This window comes from Anabrus simplex, chromosome 11 (assembly GCF_040414725.1).
Source record: "Anabrus simplex isolate iqAnaSimp1 chromosome 11, ASM4041472v1, whole genome shotgun sequence".
In the NCBI taxonomy this organism is placed as follows: Eukaryota; Metazoa; Arthropoda; class Insecta; order Orthoptera; family Tettigoniidae; genus Anabrus; species Anabrus simplex.
Window position 1 is genome coordinate 110,830,933 of NC_090275.1, and position 14,109 is coordinate 110,845,041.

The 14,109-nt window shown below is 37.6% G+C and overlaps 1 protein-coding gene across 1 annotated transcript in view; it reads left to right on the forward strand.

Moving 5' to 3' along the window:
- Window positions 1-14,109, forward strand: part of LOC136883302 (lysosomal alpha-mannosidase) — a 220,842-nt gene that overhangs the window by 185,131 nt on the left and 21,602 nt on the right. Inside the window, exon 14 of the mRNA XM_067155536.2 lies at window positions 2,413-2,689. Within this exon, the coding sequence (XP_067011637.2) occupies window positions 2,413-2,689 (277 nt within the window). The remainder of the gene's footprint in view (window positions 1-2,412; window positions 2,690-14,109) is intronic.

Here is a 14,109-nt window from a genome sequence, read left to right on the forward strand (position 1 = left end):
ATTTTCCAGTTGGGTTTTGTTTTGCAGTTACAGAAGAAGTCCGAGATTTGTTTTGGTTAATCCATTAGAGTTCATTCTGAGAAGATGACCGTAAAAATTTCTCCTTTTTTGCATAGTATCTGAATGTTTTTCATTTTTTTATCATCGCCGTAAGACCTATCTGTATCGGTGCAATGTAAAAAAAGCAAATTGAAAAAAAAAATCATTTTTCTTGTAGAGTGTTTCATTCTTATTTATTATCCTGAAATTTTGATCCTATGATCTTTCTTAAAATTTTCCTTTTTTTTACCTCGAGTTTCTCCATCTAGCCTTTAAAAAATTTATGTTTAGTGTTTCTCCTGCAAATAGTGCTTCTGGTTTAATCAGTGTTTTATAATGTTTTATTTTGGACCCCTATGGAAGGGATTTCTTGTTGATCTTTTGTTAGTTGGAAAGCCAGTTGAAGTTCATTTTTCCTGAATTCCATTGCTTTGCATTTCACAACATTCCAACTAATCCATTCTCAGAGATATTTAAAATTTTTTACTATTTCAATCTTTTGTTCGTGGACTTTGAGGTATTTATGTGGCTGTTTGTTGTTTGTCGTGATTTTGCGTTTTTCGAAGAAGATGTGAAGACCTATTTTAGCTGCTCTTTTCTCTAGTTCAAGGATTTGCTCCCGTGCTTCCTCAGTTGTTTCAGTTGTTATTATTATTCATTCATTCATTCAACTTTGCTAATCGGCCAACTAGGGACCACGATAAACCTCACTTTACATTCTGGCATTTGTTCATTTTTTGCTTGATCCACATAGTCTTCATTAGCTCACTATGTTTAGCATGATGTTCTTCTGTCCATTTAGCACCAGATGCCCATTTTTCATTCCGGAAAGTCCCAAAAGTCTTGATGGCTGCTCTAAAAAGATTGCAGTTTTTGGTTTTGAGTCAAATATTCTGAAGATACGTTTCGTCCATCGAGAGTCGATCATCCATCATATATTGTTAGCTAACATGTCATCATCAGTGTATAACATCCATGGATGCCTTGTCTGGATGTCGTTTGTAATGGTGTTCATGCAGAGTATGAAGAGCAATGTCCATGAATATATATATTTTTGAAATATACACACAATAATTTACAATCGATTTGCAGTGCAGCATCAGTATGGTACAACTGATCTATGATAACTCACTATATCAACATGTGGACTATAAATTGAATATTAATGACTGTAACCAAGATTCCTGTTTTGTAAAAATTCTTACGACTCAGGCGACCATAACAGCTGAAGAAACCCCAACTCGGCAGTGATAAATTCTAGTCAATACAATTTGAGAAACCCCAATTCACGCTGTGATCAATCCAATCCACAATTGGAAGTCTAGTCATTATAAAATAAGTTAATTCATTGTTCATAAATTGTGGCAAAGTTAATGCACATATTGTACATACTGTACATATTGTAAACTATATTGTACATACTGTACATATTGTAAACTATATTGTACATACTGTACATATTGTAAACTATGTAAATAGCATAAGACAATTGTATTTAGTATTAAGTTAGTTCACTACAAGTTCCAATGTTTATAGTTTTAATTCTTGACCTTAAGATTAATATAGGCTGAAGATGCCCATAACTAGGGCGAAACATGTCCCTAACTGGTGTGTTTAATTCATGTAGAATTTAACCACTAAAAATATATATATTTGTATTGAAAAGGTGGACACAATAATTTTAATCTTGAAAGAGTTTACTTAGTTTATGGTCCCAAGACTTGGATACTAACATAGATCACCACCAAAAAACTTCGATCTTTCAAGATGTGGTGCTACGAACTCCTGTTCAGAGCATCATGGGTTGACAGAATACTTAAAAATGAAGTACTCCAAGGCCTGAACAAAGAGCTGGAGGACATGCACAATATGAAAAAGAAGAAACTTAACTAATTTGGCCATATCATTCAAAATTATAAATATAGGCTCCTTCATCTTATCTTACAAGGTAAAATTGATGGAAGGAGATGTAGGGGAAGAAGGAGAATATCTTGTATATTTAATCTATGAGAATGCTATGGGCTCAGTACCCCCACTCTTTTCAGAGTTGCTGAGAACAGGAACCAGACAACGCAGTGTGTTTTACCGCAACTACCTGAACTGTAAGATCTATGCTGAGTTGACAAGACTGGCTCAGGATAGACACCTGTGACTGTACTGATAGGAGATGATGATGATTAAAATTCAACAGCTTGGCTGGAAATCAAACTTGGATTGAAAACTACTGCACTGTCACTCAGTCTATGATTTGTACAACTCATCTTTTAATTTTATTCTTACAAAAATAATACTTAAGTCATTTTTTGTTCCTTGAGAAATATTCAGTGAATTACATGAAACTCTTCTTTTAATTTCAAATGTGTTCTATTCCAGTGATGCTGTTGGTAAGGAGGTGGTTTCTCGCTTCTCTTCGGATCTCAATACCAACGGTGTCTTCTACACCGATTCTAATGGGCGTGAAATGCTGCAACGGAGACGTAACCAGCGTCCAACGTGGAGAGTTAAAGTATCAGAGCCTGTCGCAGGCAACTACTACCCAGTCACGTCGAAGATCGTTCTGAGGGATGAAGTTTCCAAGTTGGAGATGGCTGTGTTGACAGACAGAGCTCAGGGGGGCACCAGCCTAAACGACGGGCAGTTAGAACTTATGGTAAGTTCTGTTAATAACTAACAGCAAGTACACAACACTGCTGGGTTATTTGAACTCTCAAACTATGGCCTGGCAAGTTCTCTGTGCAATGTTGTTAATGATGTCTAGTATGATTATTTTTGTTGTTGTTGGTACTGTATTATTGGATTTATTTAGAAGAAAGCAAAAATTTAACAGGATTAACCTTAGAACTGCTGCAGGTTTATCTGTCAAATGCTGCAGTTATTTTCTTCAGTATACACCATGACAACAAAACCGTGCCTTTATAATCGTATATTAATTGTAATAAATCCATAGTATGAAAGCTGAAAGACTGGTGTACATGAAGATGACAGAAATAACAAAAAGTATTCTCACGATTTCTATCATAAACTGCAATTAAAAATTGTTTCAACAAAGGAAATTTTTGAAATATTTTGCCCTAACAAAAGAATTTTTGATAGATAATTTATTCCTGTAAGATGGTATTCTGAAACATACATATTCCCGCACAGTTCTCCACTTTTCATTTCGAATGCTAAGTAAAACACATTTTTTTAATGAAATGGATTTTGAGTTCTTTCCACGTAATGGGAGTTGCATTACGGGGAGAAAAGTTCAACAACAACTTGTTTTATGTCGCACCGACTCAGACAGGTCTTATGGCGACGATGGGATAGGGAAGGCCTAGGTGTGGGAAGGAATCGGCCATGGCCTTAATTAAGGCTCAGCCCCAGCATTTGCCTGGTGTGAAAATGGGAAACCATGGAGAACCATCTTCAGGGTTGCCAACAGTGGGGCTCAAACCCACTAACTCCCGGATGCAAGCTCACAGCTGCGCGCCCCTAACCGCACGACCAACTTGCCCGGTGAGAAAACTTCACAGGCCCAGGGTGATGAACAGCAAATGGTGCATCTTGATTTGGATAATTACTTTCTTATTATAATCTATTAGTTTCATGTCCGTATTGATAGTTTAGTATACACAATTATAAAGATGGGAATCTTCCACCTAATCAATACTTTATTGATATATAAAGGTATAAAGGTATATAGCATGACAAAAGACTTTCATCTGACTTGTGCCATTAGAAACCTACTTCAAAATCAAAGTTTCTTCGTTGAGTTCTAGGAAAAAAGAAGCAAGTGGAGGATACGGAAGAACGGACTACCTCAGGGAAGCGTGTTGGCACCAATGCTTTTCAATATTTACACAAATGGTCAGCCTCTTCCTGCCGGGACGAATAGTTTCATCTATGCTGATGATTGTGTCATCACTTCTCACGGGGATAACTTCGAGGTGATTGAACAAACATTGTCCAAAGCTCTATACACTCTTGCTGGCTATTACAAGAATAATCAACTAACACCAAACCCAACTAAAACGCAAACCTGTGTTTTCCATCTAAACAACAGAGAAGCTTCCCGAACTCTGAAGGTCACTTGGCAAGGCATAGCATTACAACACAATCCTACCCCAAAGTACCTCGGAGTCACTCTGGATCGTGCCTTAATCTACAGAAAACATTGTTTGAACATCAAGCAGAAAGTGGCTGCTAGAAACAGTATTGTGTGGAAGCTAACTGGAACATCTTGGGGAGCACAACCAGACACACTGAGGACATCTGCAATATTACAAACCATTATTCTCATCATTACTCCGTATTGAAGAATAGCTAATCACAAAGTTTATACAAGGAATAATTTTAATACCACCTATTCAATACAATTTATTCCACTATTGCGTGGTTAAATACACATGGAAATTACCAGAAATTTGAAGGGTACATGTTTTGCCCACTGTTTATTGGGCATCATCAGCCTCAATCAATCTTAAAACACACATGGTCTAAGGAGTCATAATAATTTACATAAAACATATTGAAGAATATTTACAAGTGTTAATACTATGGACGCAAAATGTTTATAGTACAGAACTTATGCTAAAATCGCTTTGAAAAATTGAAACGTTCGTCTAAAAGTAATTGTCACACATTGTTTTTAAAAAATAATGTACGTCTGACACTGAAATGGATCGATTTGATAAAAAGCTTGAACAATATATATTACATTTGGAAAACAGAATATCAAAAATAAGGTGTCACAGGACAGGAACAAGACGGTTAAAAGATACAGTATTTGCTCATGTTTGAGGCCAAAATTTAAAATAAGGATGAAAATATGTAGTCAAATTGGAGGCGGTATAGATTAAGACGTCTTGGAAAGTTGGATAAAAATCGTAGTATGTCGTGAAGTGCTAAAATACATTGAAGAATTTGCCTTAAACGCTGCTAAAAATATCCAATTAAAAGAAGGTAGGTTGGACGACAATTTCGTGTAACCAGACAATGCCTCATGTAGGCGTGGATGTCCGTGGTAAACAATGTTGTCAATCTGGAATGAAACGGAAAACTAACTTGACGACGGGAAATTAGGCCGAGAGTATATCACTGAAAACTATATGTTGAATAATGTGTGCTTACTTATTCTCAAGATGTAACTTATGTCCTAATGTATCTGCAGCATTAGTCTGTTTGAAGTTCCTACTTCTAGTGTAGTATCGATGCTGTGGAGGTGCTGGGGAATGCTGAAGGGAGGAGGGGGTACCGGTAGGCGGAGCCTCACATGTTGTAGTCAATATAGGAGGGGTGTTATTTGAAGGAGCACGTATGGGGTCGGTATTTAACGAACTAGAGGGAGCCTTTAATTCTAAAGATTTAAATATCTGAGGGACTTTACTATGGTTTGGGTTGACCGTATTTAATAACTTAGCAATTAAAATATGTAGCGGACTTCAGACTTCCGTGTCATCATTACCGCTGTACATTAACAAGATTAACAACAACATCAACTGTAAAAGCAAAACTGATAATATCCAACTCAGGAAACTCAAAGACAAAATCAAGCATAACAATCTATTAATAACAAAGGCAGACAAAGGTAATACCACAGTCATCATCGACAGAAACCAATACATCAATAAAACTAAACAGTGTTTCTCAGACGACACCTTTCAAATTAAACGAAAAGATCCAACTGCCAGTATCCAAAAAAATCTCAAAACATTACTGGAAAACACCCATTTTCTCCGTAACGAACAAGAAACCACGAAGCTGACTATAATGAACCCCAAACTGCCGTCAGCGAAAGCCTACCCTAAAATCCACTAAGACGAAGTACCCATGAGACCGGTCATAAATTACAGATTAAGCCCGACGTACAAATTATCATGCTTCATACAAACATTTCTCAAGAAACACTACAAATTCTTAGCCAAGAAATCAGTACGAAACTCAATAGAATTCTGCAACATCACTAAAGAACTGAAAATCGAACAACACCACGCTCTAGCATCATATGATATCACTAACATGTATCCCAACATACCCATACAGAAAACGATAAGACTAATAGAATCAAATTTTAGAAATCACAGTAATCTGAGTGTCCTTGAAATAGATGAATTCATTAATTTACTTGAATTTGCCCTCAACATTAATTACTTTAGATTCCACGACACTATCTACAAACAACAAGGCCTTCCCATGGGTTCACCAGCTTCAGGAATACTAGCCGAGATCTACATAGACCACTTAGAACACTCAGAAATGAGCAAAATTGACAATATATCATTCTGGTGCAGGTTTGTAGATGATATCTTCATTGTTATAGACTGCAGGTTTACAAACGAAAACAACATACTCGAACAGCTAAACAAAATAGATCCACACATAAAATTTACGATGGAAACCGAGAAAAATCACACTCTGAATTATCTTGATTTATCCATCACCAAAACAGAAGACCACTTGACATACAAAATCTATAGAAAACCTACACAAACCTCCAATACCATAAAAATAGATTCCACTCACCCCAATGCACACAAGAAGGCAGCATACTACAGTATGATATACAGAGCTTTCAACATTCCCCTGTCCCAAGAAGAATTAAACAAGGAACTAAACCTAATTCACGAAATAGCGGAGCATAATATATAACGGATACAGCAGAAACATGATAAACAATATCATTCACAAAATAAAACACCAACCGAAATCCAAATTAAGTAGAAACAACAAACCTAAGAAAGACTACGCACTACATCCACCCCATAACTAATATTTTCAAAAGACACAATCTAAGAATAGCTTACAGAACCACATGTAATAATGCTTCCATTTTACATAACACTAAATCTGTCAATGAAAACAACAAATACAGCCACTCAGGAGTGTACCGCATGAAATGCAACGATTGTGAAGCCAGCTACATCGGACGTACCGGCAGATGCTTTTCCATTCGCTACAACGAACATGTCAATGCCACTAAATATAACCGCTTTTCATCCATAGGGCAGCATGTCGAAGAACACAAGCATAAGTTCACTAATATCGAGAACGATATGGAAATTCTAAATATGAACCCCACAGGCCCATTGCTCAACATAATGGAAGATTTTTATATCAATATGGACCAATACGCTAATCACAACCTCAACTTAAATGAAATCACAGATAAAACTAACATCCTCTTCAACACAGCCATTCCCATTCTAAAAGACACATATTTAAAAAGAATCAGCAGACACAAACCCACACAAAACCCAAAAGACACAACCCACTCCACCCCACCCCCTCCAGAAGCTGCTTCCCCCTCCCCACCACCTCTCAATCTGAACACTACGACAGCAACACGACGCACACGCAACAAGATGCAGCACACTCCCGACTACACTTGAAGACATATCCAGCCCACACGTAAGTAACACACACTCTATAGCACACAAACCATTTAGCAGGCACTCTCTATCAGTTATTCTAATTCCACTTCCTTTTTCTTTCTCAGATTTTTGAATTTACCTGAGCACAAATGCAAGTGTGAAGAGGGGAACTCTATCAACCTTTCTTTAATTTCAAAACTTCATCCATAGCATGATATGCCTCAACAAGGAACCTGGAAACTAGTATTTATCAGCAACATCATACACTAAGAATGAACAAGCTACAGAACCTCAGTCGATTACGCTCCCCGCAAAATTGCGGCCCAACAAAGCACCTTGATTGTGTATTCACAACGGTTGGTCTCAGTGCCGACATGCTGCATAGACGTTTCAATTTGACACCGAAACCTCAGTGATCCTCTATTCTATAGGAACTGTATTCTCAACCTCTGTTATACAATTTTTGGAGTGTGTGGCATTCAAGGGACTCCAGCAAGCCAAAGCCCTTTATTGCACCATATGTATATTGTTTGACATAATGTTGGCAACAGCACAGATTTTTGAATGGAACTCCAACGAGTCTAAGCCCCATATTGTACCATATGTATATATCTTAATAGTAATATTATATTAGAATAAGGCATTCTTGTTAGTTTTAGTAATGTTTTACGTACAATCGCTATTAAGCAGGTTCACCAACAGCTGATGATGACCTTTTTACAGGTCGAAACCAGTACTGTTTCAATGTAGATAACTTTAAACATTTTGTAATAAAGTATTGATTAGGTGGAAATCTCATTCTTCATACTTGTATTATTCACACAGGCAGAAAGTCAACTGGACAGTTAACTCGGAGAATATCAGGGAATACTCCAAAATGAGAATCCACAAGGTAGTCATCACCTTTGTTGATTTTTGGAAGGCTTACGACTCTGTTGATAGAGAAATGCTTAATAAAATTCTCCAGGAACTGTTATTAGACAACAAAATCTGCAGACTTATTCTAGAAACCTTGACTAACACCCATTCCAAGGTTACAGTTAGACAAGGGGATAGATTTTCTCCACTTCTCTTTAACTGTGTCCTTGGAAAGTTTGTGAGAGAATGGCACAAAGAACTGACAGACTTGGGTGTCCAGAGTGGTATATACCTGGGTCATAAGAAGAAAGGGCTGGTTGTAGATTGCTGGTCTTTGGTAACCAATGGCACTGATTGCCAATTCGCTGGATACAGCAACGATACAGGTCAGTTGCCTCAGAAGACAGGCAGCCAAATTGGGTCTTCAAGTGTTGTTATTAAAAAACAGAGTTCTTCACCAACATCAAAGAAGCAAGCAGAGAGATACTACTAGAAAGGTGGGGGGGGGGATATCAAGAGGACTGAGAAATGTAAGTATCTTGGCGAATGGATTGAATCCAACTTATCAGAAAGAGCATTATTACCTATGAGAGTCAAGAAGTTGGAACTGGTCCATCGACTGACAAAGAACATAACATAACATGCCTGTGACACAGTCTAAAACTGAAGCACTACACAACAATTATGTGACCAGAAGTTCTGTTTACCATCAAATACAGTATAGACAATACAGGGCACTTCTGGATTTAACAACCTGGTTAAAATGGGAGACAATTCGAAAGTGGCGCTCGTAGTGATGTGACCTGGAAATTTGCGCTAAATTCAAATATCAGTGAAATTTCATATATGGAAATGGATAAATAAATTATATCTAGAAAGAAAGTGTGATTAAGATGTTGACTTCATTTATCTAGAAGTTACGATATGAAATACACTGCTGTGAAAGGGAATGATCTTTCATTTACTCATTACTTTTTTTTTTCTTTGCCTTGGCATTCCTGCCTGACCAGTGAGTTGTACGGGGCGCTCAGCTGTGAGCTTGCATCCGGAAGTAGTAGTTTTGAGCCCCAATATCGGCAGTCCTGAAGGTGGTTTTCCGTGGTTTCTCATTTTCGTTAATTAAGGCCATGGCCGCTTCCTGTATCATTGTTGACATAAGACCTATCTATGTCAGTGCAATCTAAAACAAATTGTGAAAAGAAAAGTTCCTGCCTGAATGTTTACAGTTAGATTTGTCTATTCCCTTATTTTAAAAACATATCATCACATTAAGACACTTGTCAATAAACAGATTGGCAAATTCCTGTCTTTTTCTCTTGGAAGGACTACCACCTTTTGGAAGGAGTGGTAGCATTTGATGTCTTATTTTTGGGGAGATTCTTTGTTGGTATAGATCTCAGCTTTAATGTGAGAAGAGGCATAACCTTTTTTTTTTTTTTTTAAAGCATGAAAATGTTGCTGATAGTCATGTTTTGAGAAATATTTACGTACATTAGAGGGAAAATTAATATAACATACCCTTGGCTTTATTTCTAAAGTCGCTGGCCTGGAAATGATCTGGACAGATCTTATAATCAGTGGGTGCCGGAAATGCGTTCCTGCGCTAACTGCTCTCGTAGCTTGTGAGGACGCTTCTACAACGTGTTCCAAGCGGTAACATTAGTAAGTGGTCTCTTGTTAGCTGTATCATAATGTTTATTAAGTGAATTAGTTCAATATGTGAGTGAAGTTTAGATCATGTGCTGTGATTTACTGCAGGGAGGTAGTAAAATCAGTAGAAGCAGGAATAACTGCACTGTTTGAGACTGTAGAAAATATTACCCGTAAAACTGAGAATATAATTTATTGCGGCTTTCGAAAAAATTGCCAGTCCCGCAGTGTAGGGGTAGCGTGCCTGCCTCTTACCCGGAGGTCCCCGGGTTTGATTCATGGCCTGGTCAGAAATATTTACCTGGATCTGAGGGCTGGTTCAAGGTCTACTCAGCCTACTTGATTACAGTTGAGGAGCTGTATGACGGTGAGATGGCGACTCCGCTCTAGGAGGCCAAGAATAACGGCCGAAAGGATTCGTTGTGCTGACTATACCTCATAATCTGCAGGCTTTTGGGCTGAGCAGCAGTCGCTTGGTAGGCCATGGCCATTCGGGGCTGTTGTGCTGTGGGGTTTGGTTTTGGTTTTACAAAAAATTATTATTTATGGGCTAAATGGATGTTATGGTGTCAAAGAGCTGATAGAATCAACTCTAACGCTGCTAGAATTTGTTCTGCACATTTCTTCCCTCATAACTATGAACGGGACTTAAAAAATGAACTGCTGGGCTTGCCATTATAAAAAGGTAATTGAAGGCAGATGCTGTGGCCTCTAAAATATTCCTAACTGGCATGGAAATGGCATCAATGCTACAAGTACACGAAATGATGACGATCAGCTGACAACATTTGCGTCATTAGTGGTATTAAAATAATGACTATACTGATATTCTGAATGGAAAAAAGTCTGAAATTATTGTGAATAGGCTATTCCTGTTACTATATTTCCTTATCTCTATAATTTTCTACTTGTATAGAGAAATTATTACATTAGGTTCTACAGAACTTAACCAGTCAACGAGTACAGATATGATTCTTGAGGTAGCTGGCAATACCACAGAAGAAATCAGTCAGCTGAAAATAGAAATACAGAGACTGAAGACGGTAAATTTATCATTAACACGTTCACTGCGTATTAGCAGAACGTGACATACCTGCCAACCTGAACAAAATATTTGTGTGGGACTCTTTTAAAAGTTGTAATTATCGAAGTTTTGTACGTTGGTAGGACTTATTCGACTTACGCGCCTGGTGCGTGACCCGCGCGGTAGTTGAAATCGAGAAGTAATACTGGTCACCAGACGGATCACGCGCCACGCGCGTTGGTAGATTACTGTGCATTATTTACCGTGGATAGCAAACAAATGTATAAAGTATGTTACACACATATATTCATATTTACACTTCTCTATTACAGAATTTGACAAACAAAAATGGAACACTTTGGCTAAATGGGTGGGTCTCGTAACGTTGAAGGAACCACATTGTCGGCCATCTGAAAAAAAATATAAATATAATGATAACATAAGCATCACGACGCAGTCAAAAATGATTACTGCACGTTATTTCAAGTTACTTACAAATATGATGCAGGAATAAAGGACAATTAGAAGTTTCGTTCGTGTTATACACATATATGATGCAAGAATAAATGACAATTACAAGTTCAGTTCTTTTACTGAACATATTGCAGTAATGGAATTTACCGCATTTATTTGAAAAGCGAAATCACTCGTAATTCTCTTGAAGTAATAATAAACAGAAAATGCAGTGTCTTGCCTCACATTGAAGTGGTCTTGCTGCTCAAAGATCCCATAAATGAATGATGATGTATTCGACAACTCTGGAGAGGAAATATGCGGGAAACAGAATACGCATGCGCAAATATGACTATGGATGAATCTGCTAGTAGACTGGATTTACACGATGTGCGGGATGACAATCAGAGCCTTTCTCACCATGCGGGAAACCTGTGATTCACATTTCCTAGCAACCGTCCCATGATGCACTAGGCGCGTGCTCCACACATGCTTATAAAGTAGCGTCATGTGCCTAGCGCGTGATCCGCATTGAACGTGTTAAGAAAATAATTTATGGCCCTAAACAAGTCCCAAGTTACGAAACATGCTGTACCTTTTACGAAACGATCCTGCACAATTCAAAACAAGAAGCCTGTAGTGAACTGAAGCGTGTCTGGTCATGTTCCTCTCCGGGCCAACAGCTCTCTCTTCTCTGGCATATGTTTATTTGCTAAAAAAGAGATATCCTCTATATTTTCACTCAACCTTTCAAAATTGGGCCAAGCATTTTTAAAAGTAAACCTGGAATTCTGACAGAGGTTCTCGATCTCGTTAAGGCTAAAGGCAAAACATTTAAGCACTTACAGAAGGTAGTAGTTATCGACTGCAACAAAATGAATATAGATGGTCTTTTGTTACGATTCATCCGATGATGTGATTTTAGGTCCACACAATTCCTTGAAATTCACAACAAAATTATATTGCTGTATGTGAGAACAAAAACATCCATTAGGATTAAACGAACCAGAAAAGATATATGGACATTTTACGAAAGAATGCTGTAGAGAAGAATCTTCTCCAGGTAGCATTATCATCATTTAAGATGAGTTAATATCTAATCTCCAATAGAACATAAGTCTAGATGTATAACAAAATATTCTTGAATTATTGCATTTCCTGTAACCTACATGTCATAAAACTCATAATTTTCTTTCTTTTGAAGCTGCGATAATTATCTATAATAAGTTGGATACTAACTGTCCTTTATGTTAAGTTAAAAATATTGAATTCAGTGTTTATCTCATTTATATGCTTATTAGTTCAAGTACTTTGTTCATAAAATTATATTTTTCTCTATTTTGCAATCGCCGCTGTTAGTGTATGTGTATCATTACAGCTACAGATGTGAGGCGCTATATTTTTGCATTAATTTTAAATGATAAATGTTATGTTCTCTAAAGATACACGACTATCTGTTAGGTCATCTGCCCAGAGGCTGGTCGGATCCTCATATAGCACCACCAAAGGTTATGCGGTTATAAGAAAACCCAAAAAAACAATGGCAGCACCAAAATGAGGCTACTAGGCAAGATGAGTAGTGAGGTAGTTTGCCATTGCTTTCCTCGATACACGACTAAGTGGAGTGTAATTAAAATATCTAACAATATTAAGTCAAAAAACTCTCAGCTAACTGTACCCTTTAACACATAATGCATTGAATCTGGCGGTAGCACTATCCTCAGGATGATGTCACGTGCACCAGCTCCCCAGAATGGCCTACCTGTTAGTATTCTGGTTACATTGTCTTATAATAATTACTCAAGCGTAAGGTCCCTTCTTTCTTGTACACCTTATCCGAATCACTTCTGACATTTCAAATCCGACAGATCACGCCTACAACAACACATCGGCATTGGAGGTTAACTGCTGCAATATACAATAAAATAAGCTTATTATATTTTAAGGCAGTTAAAATATGGGTTGCGCAGGTTTAGAAGTCTTTGTCACTGGAAGAATATATATGTAAACACATTATTTACTTACATTTTCTTGTCATGAGGGAAATGGAAGAAAGACTGTGAATCCTTCTGCACTTCATAATTATTGCAGCCAAACACAGCACATATCCTTCCACTCTTGTTCAGAGGAGATATAAATGAATGACACACTACTATTTACTTACGTTAACCTGCTGCAAATGCATAAATAATGCCAAAAACTTCACTAACTAATACACGTGCTCTTATGACAGAATCAGTAACTCCAGGTCACACCATCAGAGTTCCAATCGCTGTCCCTCGATATCTCGCAGACTGTTCTGTATTATCTCTACTGCATTTGATACCATGGAGTGTCTTTCATTGAACCAAAGAGGTCTGATGGAGAACCTGCAAGTCAGAGAGAGAGGAGATCTCTCAGGAAAATCTTAGGTCCGGTAAAGGAAAATGAGGAATTCCATAGACGGTACAATTCTGAGCTCTGTAAACATATAGAGAGGCTCTCTGATTGTGCTATGGAAAAGGAGAGTAGCTTTCTATGGCCTTATAATAATAATACTGCCTCCCAAAAGACTGACCAGTCGCTTGTTCATCTTCTGGCAGAATAAGATGATTCGTACCACTTGGCTGACAGTTACTGAGAAGGACTTCAAAGAACTGGGAATAATATCAGATCTTCAAGATAAATGGTCTGTACGACACACTCTGAAAGAATTCCATGGATTTCAAGAAAAATCCCGGAAGTAAGGGACCC